Raw genomic sequence first — 18,918 nt, 5'->3', positions numbered from 1 at the left:
ATATAAAACTGTATCCTAACTTTTATTCTCTCGTATTTAGACACATAAGAGAACATAATGGCCTATTAAAGAGAAGGTGGTAGGATGTCTGTTTGAGCATCAGCTACAACATAATAAAGGTGTACATAGATTTAAATTCATATTGAAAAGGAATAAAGAGGTGACATGAAATTAGTAATGGGGGGGGACCTTTCTACTTGTCTCCTGTTTTCAATAAATGACAATATAAAAAAACTTGTATAAAATAACCATAAATACATCAGAATCTATGTTCTTCCACCACTTACAACTGTTAGCACAGCAGTACAGTAAGTGGGGATATTAGCAGTACAGAGACTGCATGAGGCATGACTAGTCAGAGTGCTTCAGTTCCAACTTTGCATCCATTCACTAGTGCATTACACTGACAGAAGGGATAGCAGGGGTCTTTAGGGAAATGTTTCAGTGCTGAGAATACATTTCATTCTGATTTAGCTAACTAGAGGGTTTGGAAGACAGCAGACTGTATGGAACGTGTCTAGGTCAGCACTCTTGTGGCTGCTTACTTGGCAATTTTATGAAATGCTTTAGTGGCTTCCATACTGCTGGAAGCATGAATAATGATTTAGGTAACTGCTGTTAGGACAGATTGGTGTTTGTCAGATGCTATTTGCACAACGGAAGAATGCCTGCTGCACAGGAGAAGCAAAACAGTGCAAAAACAGACAATAATACCTGACCCTTTCCATTTATTTCTTTCTGTCTTTCACTGTTCAATAATACCTTTCCTTATTATTCAATTTTTAAGGACGAATAAAACCAGACAAGAAATCAGTTAAGAAAGGCACATCAGCCGTATATTAGTGAGGATCTGTACACCAGAAGCCCACAATTGCTTTCCATGGTAATGTTTTAATGTTTGCTCCTGTACTACTCTACAGTGCATCAGTAAAGAAGCAAGCAGTTATTATACTCTGTGTTGCAGGGCTGATACATAATACTGACTGCAATAGTTCCTATAGCCACCATGTAATGCATATCTGTAATATGTATTAATCAACCTTGCAGCATGTGGATGTTATAGGCATATTGTTTAGAGCTAGAGGCAAAAACTGCATTTTCTTCGCCTGTGTTTTTATAATCACTTGCCTTGAATATGTGAGTATAGATATAGGTATATATAATTGATGTGTAAAAAGTAGGGAGGGGTGTGTATGGATGCTGGGTTTTCATTTGGAGGGCTTGAACTTGATGGACTTTGTCTTGTTTCAACCCGATTTAACTATGTAACTATGTGAACAGTATGCACATACAGAAATGGCATATTTTCCAACAAAATCTTTACACTGTGGGCAGAATTTTTTATACTGTGCCACTAACCTAAGCCTTATGTCATACTGGGAAGTGCTGACTTGTAACTGGTTGGAAATATGTTTAATTGTTTCCTATAGTAGACTTATTTAAGTACAGTGCTTCTAGTCAGTTAAAGGAAGCAGCTACTAATCCCTTGGTGATTCGTAAGGCACGAAGACCAGAATTTCAGAAAGTGTGGGACACTTATAATAATGTAATCTATGGGCATCTTATGGCTGCACAGAAGCAAATGCAGTACAGTTTATTTGCAACTTTTAGGTAATTCACTGATTATTTTATAGAAAGCTAATACAGGTATGGGACCTGTTATCCTGAATGTGTGGGGCATGGGGGTTTCCAGATAATGGATCTTTCTGTAATTGGGTCTGCATGCCTTAAGTCTACTAGAAAATTACGTAAACATTAAATAAACCCAATAGGTTGGTTTTGCTTCTAATAAAGATTAATTGTATCTTAGTTTGAATCAAGTACAAGGTACTGTTTATCATTACAGAGAAAAAAGAAATAATTTTTCAAAATTTCGATTATTTGAATAAAATGGAGTCTATGGGAGATGGCTTTGTGGATAATGGGTTTCTGGATAACAGATCCTATACTAGTACATAATATTCATGAAAACTTCATCCTGCTGGACAGAACTGTAGCATGCATATTGTATGTATCTTTAGTTAAATGATTGATCTGATACATACTGTATAACTGAGAGATCAATAGCTGTAAAGAGATGAAACGGGCAAATCCATGTGTTTATGAAAATGTATGCTCTTTTAGTCTTGCCACCACATCCCTTTATTACCAGCCAAATGTAAAATATGCATGGCTCTTCAGGTCACGAAGGTTAGTGTAGTGGTAAGCACAAATACAGGCAGCAGCATGCAATGGTTTCCAATCATGACATTCCAGCTGGGAAATAATTTATAAAAGGGCAAGTCCACCCCCCAAAAACATTTTGCCTAATAAAAGAAAACATAATTCTAAGCAACTCTCCAATATACATTCATTACAAATTTTCAGTGCTTTTAAAGTTATTTGTAAAAACAATTGATATTGAAAGCAGCATTGGCCTAACTCCCAGTTGTTACTTTTTAAACAATGTTGCAAAAGTCTTGGTTCCCCAGCAAAGACAAGTCTGTTAATCAAGCAGCCTTGTCTTACATTGTTTCAACAGTCTGAGCCATCAGGGCAGAAAATAGAAAGGGACAGAAAAACACTGCTTTCAATAGCAATAGGAAATTTGAATGTATATTGCTAAGTTGCTTAGAATTATGTTTTCTTTTATTAGGAAAATTTTTATTTTGGGGTTGAATTGCCCTTTGAAGCCCTAGATAATGTTTCCCCAAGCTATTCTGTATTGGTAGCATTTAAAAAAAATAATCTGTTGGTATGTGAATAAAGCTTAGATCATATGGTGGTGTAGCAATGGACTATGTTGGAGAAGCTTTCCCCATGGTAAGCACCCGTTCTTCATAGTAAATATTACAAGGTGATCAAGAAAGGTTTATATTGGGATTTGCAGACGGTACAGAAATGCCTTCTTTTTAAAGGGATGATTTTACAAACTTGTCACCTTAAAACCAAAAAGCCTATAATATTTAACATGCCACATGGTTGTTTAGTCTATATTTGAATTTTACATTGCATTGTAGCATAGAAACCAGTACTGTAATGTAAATTTGAAAACAACACTGCAAAAGATGCTTCTTTGCCAGATTTAATGTCACTCCTCTGTTAATGGAAGATATACGAAAATACTTATGTTAAGCTTTCCTATTGCAGCCCAGAGCGCACTGAGCATGGGCTCAGGAGACAAAGACTGGGCTTTTTTTCTTATTTCAGATCTCTGGAGGGATACAGCTCAATAAAAGTGTTACAATAGCTTTTAGGTTGAGACTGCTTCTTTACAGGCATAGCCACGTGGAGCTGCTTCCAAAATCGGCTATTGGAATACAAAGATTTGTCTCCTTTCCATTTAATTACACCTAAAACCGACTGAGCCAGTTTTAACTCTTTAATCTTTTCACTACTTTTAATGGCTTTATACTGAACCAAAATAATACGGATGTTGCCCTGGGTGGCCATGTTTTCAAGGCCAGCTTTTAACTCCAACAGGGCTTGTGTACCCTTTAAGTAATAGCTGGGACTAATTACAACAAGAAGACGGCGGCTTTTCTTAATGAAGTTCAGTGTCTCATCTGTAACAGCTGGGAAAAGAAAAGCAAGACATTAATAAATTTACGTAGTGCATAATTCTTTCAGAAGCTGGCATCATATTAAAGAATGCAAGAGATACAAGGATTACAATTACCCGGGAGATCATAATCTACACACACAGTCTATTTCAACTAAATTATTATTAGCAGATTGAAGCAATTTCTTATTAAACCATATGCACAGGGAGCTGTAAACACATACACAAATGTCTATGAACTTTATGATGGCTGCTGAACATCGGTCAGAAATAAAAAGTCCATTGTATATGCAGTGTTATGATGAACTTCAATTGTTTGATTCACATAGCAGGCTAGACTGTATCCTTAATTTCTATATTTTCCAAGGAAGACACATAAAACATCCATAAATACTGGAAATAAGAATACAAGGAATGACTTCATTGCATTACAGGCACTTCCAGCTGGGTTCAGATAAAACACTGTCTATATGGCAGCACAAAGTCCTTTGTGAAAGATGGCGGATGTGTACAATTTACATCTAGCCAGCAGCTATCATTACATCTTTGATATAGCATCGCCATCTAATAAGTAAAGTCTGTCTACTGATGTCCATACAAAGTGTATTCTCTGAACAAAGCAACATTTTTACAAATAAATATAACTCTACCCTACTGGGAAATTTTTCTTTTTCAGTTGTAATTTCAGAAATGAAGACAATTAGGTTAGATATGCCTGAAAGGAAAGTCATACAAGAAATACATTTTTTACAACTTGGCTTTTAAAAAAAAAAAAAAAAAAATATGTTAAAGACTAATTAATGTCTTCTCATACAATAGACTATTTTAAAGTGGTGGTTCACCTTTTAGTTAACTTTTAGTGTGCCGTAGAATGTCCTATTCCTATCAACATTGCAATTGGTCTTCATTTTAGTTTTTTAAATATTTGCCTTCCTTTTCTGCCTCTTTCTGGCATTCAAATGGGGGTCACTGACCCCAACAGAAAAAAAAAACAATTGCTCTGTGAGGCTACAATTGTATTGTTTTTGTGATATTTTATTATTTATTTTCCTATTCAGTGCATCGCCTATTCATATTCCAGGATCTTATTTAAATCACTGACTGGTTTACAAATTAAATAAGTGCAACCAGATAGTTGCTAAAAAAAAGACCAATTGTAAATTGTCTCAGAATATCAACATCCACACCATACCAAAGGTTCATTTAAAGGTGATCCACCTCTTTAATATATGTTTGTCAGCACTCTGCATACAGAAATGGCAACGTTCCCAGGCCAGCTATAGCCAAACGTGGATTAAAATTCACAATAGCAAGAGGAGCTCAGGCCTACTTACTTCCACCTGGTAAACTGTCCCGGTCAAAGATACACAGTTTGTAACCAAATTCATTTTCTAGTACTCCTCTCAGTGTCACCAGTACAAATTCTTCTTCTTCCGCATTCCTTGCATAAGATACATAGACGTCATATTCCTTTCCATCTGCCAAATTCAGAAAAAGTGTGAACTATATTGCAGCAAATCTTTCAGAATAATAGAAAAGTTAATGTAGAATGTCAAATGTGAAGGTGCAGTATGAAAGATGAACAGCCTTATTTCTTAGATCACCATGCCTACTTGGTGTGATATGGATTAAATGCATTTTACCTAAAGCTTTGTTCACATTAGTGATTGTGTTAGATCCATTGGTTCAGTCTTTTTTCAGGAGGAAAAAAGAGACTTTGAACTCTATAGGGTAAGTGGTTGCTGTTATTTAAGTTGGTGTAACTGCAGCATGGTGCACATTTCATATTGTAGGTTACAAGTTGGAGTGAACTTTGCATTCTATGAATCCCTACAGAGTTATGTGATAATTACAGAATCATGCGATTTGTGTTCAGATTTTTTTGGCCCAAATCTCCTCTTCTAAGGGAAAATCTAATTGTGGCGAGAAAACATAAAACTGCATGATCTGGAAGGAACCAAAGTACAGGACCAACAGAGTCTCCAGTTGTCCGGTTCATAACATTCAGACCAAAGAATCTAAATCTGGGTTTTCATTTAGACAGTGTTGCTTAAATCTGGAATTGCTTTAAATATTGTGTTTTAGTTCATAATAATGCCACTTTTGGGACAAAATTATAATTTTCACTAGGAAGGAAACTTGGCCAACAAGGGCTTTTTGCTTTACACAAGGAAGCTTTACTAAATCATACCATAATATGGCTTGAAATATGCATACTTCAAATGAAATTTTCACTTTCAGCTTTGAAGCACTGCATGTGGCAAAAGGAACAGCCTGCCAGTAAATCTTGTATTCAGTTTACACAGCTTAATTCACAAATTAAGGTTAGGGAGAGACAATCCCATCACAGCAGGGAATGCAGGATTAATATAACCCTAGTTGCCAGTCACCAGCTGCAAGCTTACAATATTTTGTGTGCTTGTCTTCCTCCCTGTGCCAGCGAAGCATTGAGCATTTTTTTTCCATCTGAGCCCCCTGTTAACTGATGTTGGGAGGGGATACTTTTAAACAGACTATAGAGTGTACAGAACTGACAGCATGTGTTACTATTTAACAGGCACCTAGTAAGTAGGTTTCTGGTGCAGTTTTAAGATTAAACCCAATACTTACCTCCAATGGTTTCATCAGTGCCAAAATGAGCCCTGTAGAAAAGCACCATTTCCAACCAGTAGACATGATATACAATGATAAGGCACACCACAAGGAAAAGAGTTGCTCCAAGTCCACATGCCAATTCAGTAATGTACCTTGGAGTGCCCACTGTATCGGCAAAAAAAATTTAAATAATTAACATTTTACTGTAATTCTGATGTCAGTATACAGAGTTTTAGGGCGGCCATACACTATAAGATACACTTGTTTGGCGAGGTCACCAAAAGATCTTTCCCCAATATGCCCACCAACAGTCGGGGCGATATCGGATTAATCTGATCGTTCAGACCTAGGGCCAAACAATCATATTATAATGATGGCAATGGGCACTGAAGGGTTGTGGGACCGCTTCAAATATCCTATGCCATTCTCAATAGCAAGAAAATTCACACCTGCCGATCGATATCTGTCCAATTTTTGGCCAGATATCGACGGTGGAGCCCTGTCAGAAGCCCCCATACACGGGCAGATAAGCTGCCGAATCGATCTAAAGGACCAATATCGGCAGCTTTATTCTGCAGTGTATGGCCACCTTTAATTGACACAAATACAGCTGCTACTTTTTCATTGTCATCCTCTTAAAACAGAAATACTCCAAACTATTAACAACACATTGAATTACTATTTTCTGTTAATTAATAATGTTCAATGTTAATTTAGAGTACATTGTGTGTAGAAGTTGCGGAATTCTGCTACTCTTACTTGTGAGTAGATATTGCTGCCTGCAGAGAAAATGCATTAGAAAAGACATGCACAATGGCAAATACCACTAAGATATGTGAATTTTACATGCACCAATTTGACAGAAAAAAATGAACCACATACTAATTTGCACACAAAGGGTTTGGATTAATCTGGGCTAAATGCTAAGAAGCAAATTTATTACAATTCAAATTGGGGAATCCTAATGTATACTCAACAGTTTATCATTGGTTTTAATATTTTCCTGACAGTCGGGAAAGTGATTTAATTAATTGGCACATTTATTAAGTTGTTTTGTTTTTTATTTAGGGGCAGCATGGTGGCTCAGTGGGTACTACTTCTGCCTTGCAGCACTGAAGTCCTGAGTTTGATTTCAACCAGAGCATTATCTAGAAGGAGTTTGTATGTTTTCCCTGTGTCTGTGTGGGCTTCCTCTGGGTACCCTGGTTTCCTCCCATACTCCAAAAACATACAGGCAGGCTCATTGTCTCCTGATAAAATTGGACCTTCTATATGTAAATGTGATACGGACTAGACTGTAATGGACATTAGGCACTCGTGAATGATGTATAATCTCTGTAAAGTACTTTGTAAATGTGTTGACGCTATATAAATAGCAGATAATAAATAATACAATTGTGGTAATTCATCAGAATTGATTTAACCGCCTTTAGCAGTGATATTCAGTAACTTAATATGGACTGCTTGACTATAATGGAATTGGTAAAAATCAATTTATAGAAACACTGAAAATTATTTTTACCAATTCCACAAATCCATAATAGCACTTACCCTGCCAAAAATGCTCAGGTTCATAACCGGATCATGCATTCGGCGCATCACTAGTATAAATGTAAATATGCAGAGAGGGAAATAGAAATACCTTGAGATCTTAAATGGAGCGGTTGGAATTAATCCTGTGTTATACTCCGGTAATCAATCAGTTTAGCCACACTAAAACCCATGGGATAAATTCAACAGTCAATTTAAACAAGTGTGAACCTCTAGAGCCTGTGATCTTTGAAATGGAAAATTGACCAGCCAAGGTTTGTAGAAGGTGCCACAAAAGTGCACATAGTCATTTGCAGAGATTTTGATAATGGGAAAGAGGTCATGCAATGTCAAATGAATGCGAGATTCTAGAATACTGATCACAGCAGTGATTTAAAGAGTAAAAGTTCCCATTGTGCATTCTTGCACAACTTATAGACATATCAATGTAATTTATTTACAAAATAATTGACACTGACATTCATTTTTTCTACGGAATTAAAAAATACTTTAATACCTAAAAACTGTTAGAGGATTAGGGGAAAAACATGTCACATGTGAAGTCCTTATAGATTATAGAAATACTTCTGGACCTAATGCTCTTTCCTTATTTGTAGAAGTTTTTGGAAGCCACCATGACAAATTTAAAATGACAGCACTTCTGTTACATGGGCAGTGCAAGTTCATTTAATATTCATATTCATTTAATATTCTACAAATCATCCCTTTGAACTGTCTAAATGTGTGGCCTTGTTTAAGATAGACAGCAGCCTCCATTCTATGTTCTACAAACCCTGACTTAGGGATCAAAAGTCCATAAAGCATGACAAGGCTCTTTTTCTTGGAAAAAAAGACAAAGCTAGTAATAAAAGCATGAAAAAGAACATAAACACAAAAAAATAAAAGACTTGTTCAAATTTAAAAAATAATTGCACAATATGACTGGTCTCAGTCCCAAATTAAGCCCTGGGATTCCAACAATAGTATTCCATTAAAAGGGAGGCAAATCCTCAGAATGATCCTAAATACTCTCCTGACCTCTTTACTCATTTACTTAAACAATTTCAGTTTTTTCTTTTTAGAAATGTTGACAGTGCAGTGGTTAACTTACAGTACAGCTTCTCCAGTTCATACAGTATGCATTTTACTATACATTCTTCTAAATTGTTATTACATCCAAATATTTTCAAATTCCTTTCAAATTGGAGCAACATGTGCTTTCACCTAAAGACTCCCTTGAAAGTAAGTATTTTTTTCCCCTGAAATTAATGTTGCATTCCTTTTTATTTTTATGAGGGCTTTCCACCAAAGATTAAAAGTTAACGTTGCATTGTTTGATCATAAATTACTATATTCTACAAATGCACAGCTTTAAACAAGACAGTGTAAATCACAGCTACATTTTGCCACTGAGGAAGACTCAAGTGCACAGTCATTTCATTTTACCTTTTTCTTTCACTGCTGCTTGCCTGGAGACTTCTCCCAAACTGTTCCTTGCTGAACAGGTATAATTGCGCTTTAGCTCCTCCACGGTTATCTGTTTAGTACTGAGGGCCAGTTTAATTGTCTTTGCTCCACCAAGTTGCTTATCCACACTAGGGTATAATTTGAGAACAATTCATTACTTGTTGTGTTTATCAAATAAAGGAAATGATTTCCACTGTGTACCAATATAACCAAAAATGTTTATAGGGTATAGAGTACAAAAGAGTGCCCAACTATTCCATAAGAAGCATGGTTGAAAAAAGACCCATGAGAGCATAACAAATGAACACTAGACAGAATCACAAAGCACTTCTAGGGTGACAGCGAAGTGCTTTGTCGCCCACAGAAACATGCCAGATAATACCTTTGCCACAAACAAGACGATTTGTTGGAAAACCACGCAAATCAAGTGATCACACGAAAGTTCATAAGAAGGCATTTTCACATAAGTGTTTTACCCACAAAGATTCCTGTTCATTGCACTGAAAATTTATTTTTGGGCACCTTGTTATATGGCACAAAATCCCATGGCCAAAAGTGCCATCTTCCATATGGGCTAACCATATGGGAGAGACATACTTTCCTAATCTCCATATTGGCCTGTAGCTTAATTTCTGGCTATGAAATCAAGTAGCCACTTAGTAAAGTAGATTTTAATGTATCTGTTCCTGAGAGTTTTTATTATGCAATGATGTATAGCAAGGACGTTCCATGTGCTACACCCAGTTTTATTGGTAAAGAACATGCACTTCCTAACAGTTTTATTCTCTCATACAGATAGGACAATTTTTGTTTTGACATTACACAATGCACAATGGTCCATAACAGAATGACATATCACAACGGATTTAGTGTCATGTAAATCAGCAAATGAACTTGCAGCTCCATGTGCAGCAACCATTAACCACAATTCGTTGCTTTCTGCATAACAGGTTTCCAGACCGATTTATTACATTACCTTTCACTAATAGTAATTCTCTCAGTATTGTCTTCTATCTTCTTGCCATCAACTGTCCACCAGATATCCATACGAGAGTTCCGTACAAAAGAGAAGAATACTTCACAGGAAAGGAGCATTTCTTCCCCTAGAGAAACAAACAAATGAACTTCCATTAAAAGTCAAGTTGCGCTCTAGGATTTCTGTACAATGGAATGCAGAACACTTTTGTTTTTTTAAAGAGAGGATTACAGATACACAAATATTATTTACTGTAATATACTGTAAGCTGCAAAAAGGATATAGTGAGAGATGAAGGTAATAGTCATCGCTGAAATGTGCAAATCTATACTCATCAGAGATGTTTTATTAAAATGGACCGGTTACACAATTCATTCCTGCCAGTTTTGACATCTTTAAAGGAACAGTTCAGTGTGAAAATAAAAACTGTGTAAATAGATAGACTGTGCAAAATAAAAAATGTTTCTAATATAGTTAGTTAGCCAAATATGTATTATATAAAGGCTGGAGTGAACAGATGTCTAATAAAACAGCCAGAATCCAACTTCCTGCTTTTCAGCTCTATAACTCTGAGCTAGTCAGCGACTTGAAGGGGGGCCATATGGTACATTTCTGTTCAGTGAGTTTGTAATTGATCCTCAGCATTCAGCTCAGATTCAAAAGCAACAGAAATGACCCATGTGGCACCCCCTCAAGTCTCTGATTGGTTAGTGCCTGGTAGCCAGGGTAACCAGTCAGTGTAAACCAAGAGAGCTGAAAAGCAGGAAGTAGTGTTCTGACTGACATGTTATACATCAAATCACTCCAGCCTTTATACATTACATTTTTGGCTAACTAACTATATTAGAAACATTTTTTATTTTGCACAGCCTATCTATTTACACAGTTTTTATTTTTACACTGTACAATTCCTTTAACCTATTTAATGTGAATAAATGCATTTCAGACTGACAGACATCATGCCTGGTAATGCCAGTATCAGTGCTAATCATATTCTGACATGAGGAAGTAAAGTAATAAAAATTGTATTGTGTTAAAATACCAAGACAATTACAAAATAATTCATTCTTTGCTACTGTGTAAACATACCAATACCTTGTAGTAAATGCAGAACACATTATTTTTTTGAAGCCATACCCTAACATGCCATCATATTGCCCAGCAGGTTACGCTAAGGAAATTACTAAATCTTGGCAGGTACTATCTGACTTGTCAAACAACAATAGATAGTTTAATTATATAAGAAAACATCTGAGTCAGCACTGCTTTGCATCAGTCTCTAAAACCTTTATTCTATTTATTATCATCTTATAGAAACAATAGGTGACGTTGTTCCCTGTGGAAAGATATTATGGTATAGAAGCTTTGTAACAGACACCCTTGGGTCAATGGGTCATGATAAAGCAGCCAAGTAACTTAGTAATTAGCTCTTCTCCCTTGCAGCGATGGGGCATTGAGTTCAGTTCTGGAGTTTGTATGTTCTCAGCGTGTCAGCTCTGGGTTTCCTCCCAGACCTCTGATTTCTTCCCACACACCAAAAACATACAGGCTGGTTCCTTGAATGTTGATAAAATAGGCCATACTATGAATGTGATAAGAACCTTAGATTTTAAGCTGCACTGGGGCAGTGACTGATGTGAATAATGTAAAATATCTGTAACAAATACAAATCCCACTTATGACTACTGAGGTTGAGTATAACTGATGTCTTCTAAATATCTTACTGTTTTACTGCAGGCATATAGTCATATTTGTACATTTAGGATGTGACTAGGTTTGCTCACTGCCAATTGCAGAATAGAGTGCAGAAATGTTCTCTGAGCACAGAGGAAAAATATCAGGCACTTGTATATTCAGATTAATGAGAATCATTTGTATTAAATATGAAGTAAATGTAAAATGAACATATAAGCAGGGTATACTTTACCTTTCCCTATGAGTTACATCAAATATATAAAAATAATCAATTTATTTCTATTGTTTAGATCTCTGAGGTGTATATTTATGCAGAAAATTTCTTTTGCTTTTAAACACTTTGTGACCACTTCCTCTATCATTTAAAAACCTCAAGCTGAACCCATCTGCAGTGCTTTGTATAAGCAAAAGAAGTTTAAAAAGGGTGTGTACATGTAACTCATTGGTTGGACTGTAACATTAAGCATAAACTTTCTGGGGAGCTTCAATGCTGTCAATCACTGCAAGAGATCACAAAAAGAATATACCTTATACAGTTGAACATTAGCAAGAAAACTCAATCAGACGGTCCAATGATATGCCAAAGAGTGGCCAAATAACATCGGCTGTCGTAACGTAACTAAAAACTGCATCTCCCAAAGGCCAGTCTGTGTGTGGCTAGCTTTAATGTGAACATTAAAATATCACATTTAAAAGAAACAAATTTAAAAAATGTACTGCCATATTTATCAGAATATAAATTACACATAACAAAATAGAGTGACAGTACTTTTATGTGCAAGACATTATTAAACATCTCTCTAATCTGTAAACATAAAAGGGCACTTGGGGACTTTTGTTCAAAACAAGACTTCTTTTCTCGTGTACCACTGACTGATTTTACTGATTTTCACTCTATTCTCATGCTAGAACTGTATTATACACAAGTTAAGACAATAAAAATATGTCCAATTCACACAGGTCTGTAATGCAGATGGTGCTATTTACCTGCTGCAAACTCATACACTGCTTTAGCATTTGGGCTTGTCATCACTGGTGGTTTTTCATCTCTAGGTGATCCTGCAAAAAAACACATGACAAATAATCACAGTACATTTTAGGAGGGGGGATGTTAAGAAAACCCAGTGCCAATTTGGAATGGAGATGCTGCATATGGAGGAATCCTCCAGTGGAAAAATGTCCATACACTCAGTGAGTAAAAGAGAACAGAGACAATGATTTAGCAAGAACTACTTCTTTCCTGTAACCAGTAGAGACCCTTTAAATAATTTGACCTCCACAGAGTATAGAGGACCAGTCATACCTTATCATGAACCAATTGCTTGTAGGGATATTCATAAAGCAAAAGTAATGAAGGCTGAGACACTGTGGCCTTTACTAGACCTGGGTCAGTAATGTGCACACAGCTTTCTCTATGCTATAAATAAAAAGCTAAGATTCTATAGCAGGTGGGCTCCAGAGAAAATAATAAGCAGTTTTGTCTTGCTGTAGACAATGGCATAACTAAAAAAAAGACCAGCGTCCATGCAAAATCTATAGGAGGGCCCTGCATGGACTTGCCAGTCCCCCCATCCAACCAGCTGATTGATCATCTGTGGCAGGTGGCTAAAGGGAGTTGGGGATTGGGACTACCATAAAGCAGATCCTGCAGTCCGGGCTTCCCAACAGGCAAGAGAGTTTGCTGTATGGTGGTTATGCCACATAAAACAAATAGTATTGTATAAAAGAATGGCCACTCTCTGTGTAGTTCTTACTAATATGCCTTCCTTCCTGTTATACTATCAAAACTACTCAAACTTCAATCAAGTTCTATAATCGCTCTTCACAAAACACAGACTACAGACTCAATGGTACATTCTTTACTTGAAGTAGGGTTCTTAGTGGGGTCCCTCAGGGCTTGGTATTGAGGCCACTTTTATTCATCTTGTTTATAAACGACTTAGGGGAGGGTGTTGTTAGTAATGTATCAGTGTTTGCAGATGGCGGAAAACTATGCAGCTTAATTAATTCCATCCAGGATGTGGCATCCTTGCAGTAGAAACTGGCAATTTGGGTTGCTAAGTGGCAGATGAGATTCAGTGTTGATAAGTGTAACGTTATGCTTTTGGGATACACTTATACACTTAATAGCATTAAATAGGCACATCCTTGATGAAGAAGGACCTTGGGGTCCTTATAGATAATAAACTTGGATGAAGCAAGCAATGCCAGTACAAAGGGGTGTAGATTAATGGGTAGATTACAGAGCATGGTAAGGCCCCATCTAGAATATGCCACCCAGTTTTGGTTTCCAGAGCTCAAACTGGACATTACTGAATTAGAGAGTCCAAACAAGGCCGACTAAGCTTGTAAAGGTTATGGAAAGTCTTAGTTATGAATAAAGACTGGCCAAGTTGTGCTTGTTCGTACTGGAGAAGAGGTCTTAAGGGGACAAAGTGGACCAAATAATAACCTCTCTAATGCTTTGTTTACCAGAAGGTCCCTCCAGCAGACATAAGGGCATCTATTTCGATTACAAGACAGAAGGTTACATCTTAATATTAGGAAAGGGTTTTTTACAGTGAGAGCTGTGAAGTTATGGAATTATCTCCCTGAATCTGTTGTACTGGTTGATACATTATATAGCTTCAAGAAGGGGTTGGAAGGCTTTTTAGCCATCTTGGAATCAGAAAGTAATTTTTCATATTGGAGACAATTCAAAAGGGTTTTTTTGCCTTCCTCAGGATAAAATAACAGTTTTCAACTGGTTAAACGAATTACCCTCCTATTTTATGTCATTTACTGGCTGCTTTATATTCTAAGCTGTACAGGACAGGAACCTACTTTCTCCTGTGTCTCTTAACACTGGTACTGCAATATAATTGTATATAGTTGTATTGTTATACTTGTATATAATTGTTATACGGTAGTTGTATTGTAATATATAACACTGCAAATAAAAGTAGCATTTATAAATATGTATATCCATACATAAACAACACATTTAATGGTTTCTTCTTAAACTCTTCAATGTAAAAGTAACATTAAAAAGGTAATAAGGGAATAGAAATTTGCCCAAGCAGTCAATATCCCAGAATTAAAATACAGACCCAAGACACTAAATAAATAAATACTGTAACACATCTTTATTAGTTTATTATTAGGCCACACTTTTGTTAATAAAGATAAATAGTATTATTCTTGATGAGCAGTTTCTTACCTACTACTGTAACTTCACTAGTTCGAGTAAGGTTATAGATCTTTCCATTGTCCTCATAAGTAACGATACATGTGTAGTTTCCTTGATAGTTTGATCTTACAACCAAAAAAGTTAGGTTGAGGCCTTTGGGGACTCGCTCATAAAATTTTTCAGAAATGCAGTCCTATTTAAAAAAGACATACAGCAAAGTCAGCTCAACATTATAAATGAGGCCCTATGTGTTTTATATGACATTGTGCAAGCCATTGCTTTGAATGCAATAATTAGACCAAGAAATTGGATAATTATAATGGAGTAAATCAAACAATGAATAACAATAGAAAATAGCAAGACACTGTCACAAGTAATTAAAAAGGTGGCTGAGATGCCCATTGAGAGATCTGCTTCATTTGCTTGACCTGTATATTTCAGTTCTGATTTAGGCTTATGAGCTGAGTCTAGGGGATTCTGGGGACTTATTCATTAATTTATAAGACTGCGTTATGCTACAATTTGTGTATAGTGTGGCTTTTATGTGCTTATCACTGTGGCATCACTACCATTGTGGTACATTTATTGTATACTGATCAAAAAGTAAAGACAAAAAAGAGAAATATGGAAAATACATAGTTAATAAGACTAGACCAGTATGTCTTGCTAGCAATAGGGGCAGATTCACTTTACTTGCGGAATTTAGATTCAGAAAGCTTTGCTATACTTAAATTTGCATACATAACGATGTCAAACATTATTTTGCGACAAATATGGTATTTATCAAAATGGACAATTTAGTCCCAGAAAGCCAGAGAATCTTAGCAAATTTTGTCTAGTGTTACTTTCTTCCTAGCAAAACTTTATGAAACTTACGCTTATATTAATTTAAAGGGCATATGTATGTATTTATTAGTGATGTATGTATTTATTAGTGATGTTGGGGAAATTGCTGGAAGTGGCCACTTATTATTAAAAATAGAAGCAAAATAAAGGCAAGACATCCTCTATTGTCCTAGGCCATGAGTCTACCCAAAAACAAACATGGAATGAGCTTCAAATGTTTAAAAACGTGTCAATAGCAAATGATTAACAGTTACAACTTGTAAACATAATACTGTACCACATTAAATATGAAAAACCGCCAGAATTTTGTCTTTTTTTATGTAATGATTAAGTAATGATTGTTCACCTGAGCGAAAATTTGCCTGGCGAAACTTCTCCAACACTGAGGTTTTTTGCTAGTGAAGTGTGTTACTGGCCTTTTTGGCAATATCCCTGTGAATTGTCATTTTGTCTAATTTTCTGCCCCTGCCCCTTAGACTGATCGCTGATTAGTCTAACTCCTGATTTGTTTATTGGTGTAGGTTTATTACATCATTTGGACTTTAAAGACTGGACCAACATTGCAATGCTGTGTGTTTAAACAGCATGTCAACCCCAAAATAAAAAAAAAGAACTCCAATTTTAAGCAACTTTCCAATACACGTTTATTGAAAAATGTCAGTGCTTTTGAAAGCCACCTTTTGGTTGTTGTAAACAATGTTTCCCAGACAATCACTGCTTTCAATAGCAATACATACAAATAACTTAAAAACCATAGAAAATGTGTAATAAATGTATATTGCAAAGAGTTGCTTAGAATTAGGTTTTCTTTTATAAGGCAAAAAAATATTTTTTGGGTTGAAATTCCCTCATGTTCTATTAATTAGTTGTGCCACTATATATATATATATATATATATATATACTGTATACAAGACACAGTGAATACTGACTTATGGCATGTGAGAACGTGCATGAAATATTCTAGGAGTTCTTGCCTTAGTCTGTATGTTCCCCATGGACTCTGGTTAGTGTGAATGAAATGTCTGAATGTAGTGCTGGCTATTTCTTAATTGGCCTCCCAAGGGCCTCCTTTATTCTAAAGTTCAAAGCTTGTTATCTACCTCTATGGTGATTTTTATTTTATATATGATATCATATTATGTGTGGGGTATCTATTCTTTTTTTATCTCTGGCATATGGTATTTATAGTTAAAAGAACAGTAACAGCAAGAAATAAAATGTGTTGTATAGTAATTAATATGTAATATACTGTTGCCCTGCACTGGTACAAGCTGTGTGTTTACTTCAGAAAGACTATATAAATAAGCTGCTGTGTAGCCACAGGGCAGCCATTCAAACTGGAAAAAAAGAGAAAGGGCACAGGTTACAAAGCAGATAACAGATAAACCCTGTAGAACATACCTCCCAACATTTTGTAATGTAAAAAGAGGGACAAAATGTTTTTTTCGCACGTAGAGTAGCAAATTGTTTTGACCACGCCCATTTCTGTGGCCACACCCCCAACTACCATGTTCATTTTACAAAATTTAGCAGGTTATGAAAGTTTGAAAATATTTCTCCTTATCTAAACTGTTCTTTGTTCTTTGTCTGTTCTTTTGTGTCTCAAAATTGTTACAAAGTATCTTATTTGCACCTGTTAGATGTTCTGTGCTCTAAAAGCCAATTGAGTTAGAAACTTTGTTTCTTTTTCTGGCTGTTCAGTGCAGAGAAAATAGGGACTTTCCAGTACAAATGAGGGACTGCAGGTTGAGCTGTCAAAAGAGGGACTGTCCCTCCAAAAAAGGGACAGTTGGGAGGTATGCTGTAGAATATAATGGTGTTTTTATCTGTTATCTGCTATGTAACCTATGCATTTTCTCCTTTTTTCCAGGTTGAATGACTGCCCCCGTGGCTACACATCAGCGTATTTCTATAAACTATAGCAGACTTTCTGAAGCAAACACGCAGCTTTTATCAGGGCAGGTTAACATTATATTATTTTTTAATTACTTTGATAAACTTTCGGTTTTTGGTGTTACTGTTCCTTAATTGCTTTTCAGTTGGTGCATGCATTGCTCTATTTATTTTGTTGCTATATAACACTCATGTCATCATTTCCAGCTACAAACTATTGACCTACTTCCTTGTTGCCTTATTCTTATGCAACTGGTTGGTTACTTATTAAGCCAGTTGTGACATCTATAAAATAAATCTAGCATTCTTTGTAAAAAGCTATAAATACCTGTTTTGTTTTTATAGCGCCTTTAAACTTAAGGACTGCACAGAAAACATAGAGATATGGGCATTACAGTTAATTGCAATACTATATGACTGCACTGCCTCATCTTAGGCTGAGTACATTAATGAATATAAATCTTATATATGAATTAAAACATTGTCTGGTTACTTGTTTGTGTTTGGTGGCATCAGCTACTGTCTATCTATCTATCCAGAGAGAGAGAGAGAAAGAGAGAGTGCAGAGGGCTAAGATGCTGCTATTAGTGTACGCACCATTAGCTTCAGAAACACATTCTCCTACCTTGTACCATGTTACAGAAGGAGTCACATTTACAGGAAAGAAGCCGTCAGTGTCTGGACACGGGAGCTGCTCTATGTGCTCTAAAGGAAGCTCCACTAATTCTGGTTTCACAGCTTGACTAACACAAGAATCTGCATCCTTTTGTACAACTTCCAGGGGAAACGCAACTCTGCTGCAAAACGATGTGTTTCTGAAAAAATAAAGTAGATATGATCATTTATATCATCAAATGTTCCTTGTGTGATGGCATAGGAGAATACCAAATAAATCAAGGGAAATAAAAATGTTTGGCAAACAGCAAATCAGACTAGGAGAAAATCTATTTTGCTGCTATTATGTGTTTTGATTATTTACACTGTTCTATCACACCTCTATTCATCCTAGTTTGGTGACAGCTAAACTGCATCATAATTTGCAGATACTTACAAGCTTACTATACATAGGGCTCCCTTATCAGGAAACCCATTATCCAGAAAGCAGTAATCCAAAACAACCAATACAATGTTTGCTTTTACATAGGTGACCAGTCAATGCTACCTGCTGATTGGTTGCTATGAGATACTGCTCCTGGGATAACAT

The 18,918-nt window shown here is 36.1% G+C and overlaps 1 protein-coding gene across 2 annotated transcripts in view; it reads right to left on the bottom strand.

Moving 5' to 3' along the window:
• The window catches only part of il1rap.L (interleukin 1 receptor accessory protein L homeolog), a 100,243-nt gene that overhangs the window by 8,056 nt on the left and 73,269 nt on the right, over nucleotides 1-18,918 (bottom strand). Inside the window, exons 4-11 of one of the 2 annotated variants that reach the window (XM_041563261.1) lie at nucleotides 18,340-18,529; nucleotides 15,004-15,166; nucleotides 12,792-12,863; nucleotides 10,110-10,236; nucleotides 9,113-9,261; nucleotides 6,152-6,301; nucleotides 4,876-5,019; nucleotides 2,568-3,554 (exon numbers count right to left, since the gene is read on the bottom strand). In XM_041563261.1, coding sequence (XP_041419195.1) covers nucleotides 3,181-3,554; nucleotides 4,876-5,019; nucleotides 6,152-6,301; nucleotides 9,113-9,261; nucleotides 10,110-10,236; nucleotides 12,792-12,863; nucleotides 15,004-15,166; nucleotides 18,340-18,529 — 1,369 coding nt within the window. In that variant the 3' untranslated portion in view covers nucleotides 2,568-3,180. Of the gene's footprint in view, nucleotides 1-2,567; nucleotides 3,555-4,875; nucleotides 5,020-6,151; nucleotides 6,302-9,112; nucleotides 9,262-10,109; nucleotides 10,237-12,791; nucleotides 12,864-15,003; nucleotides 15,167-18,339; nucleotides 18,530-18,918 lie in introns of those variants that run through there. The other variant, XM_018263595.2, reaches the window with a different exon arrangement.

The sequence above is a fragment of the Xenopus laevis genome, chromosome 5L (assembly GCF_017654675.1).
Source record: "Xenopus laevis strain J_2021 chromosome 5L, Xenopus_laevis_v10.1, whole genome shotgun sequence".
Taxonomy (NCBI): Eukaryota; Metazoa; Chordata; class Amphibia; order Anura; family Pipidae; genus Xenopus; species Xenopus laevis.
The sequence above is the reverse complement of the archived record's forward strand: the minus strand, read 5'-3'. Positions and strand labels throughout refer to the sequence as shown.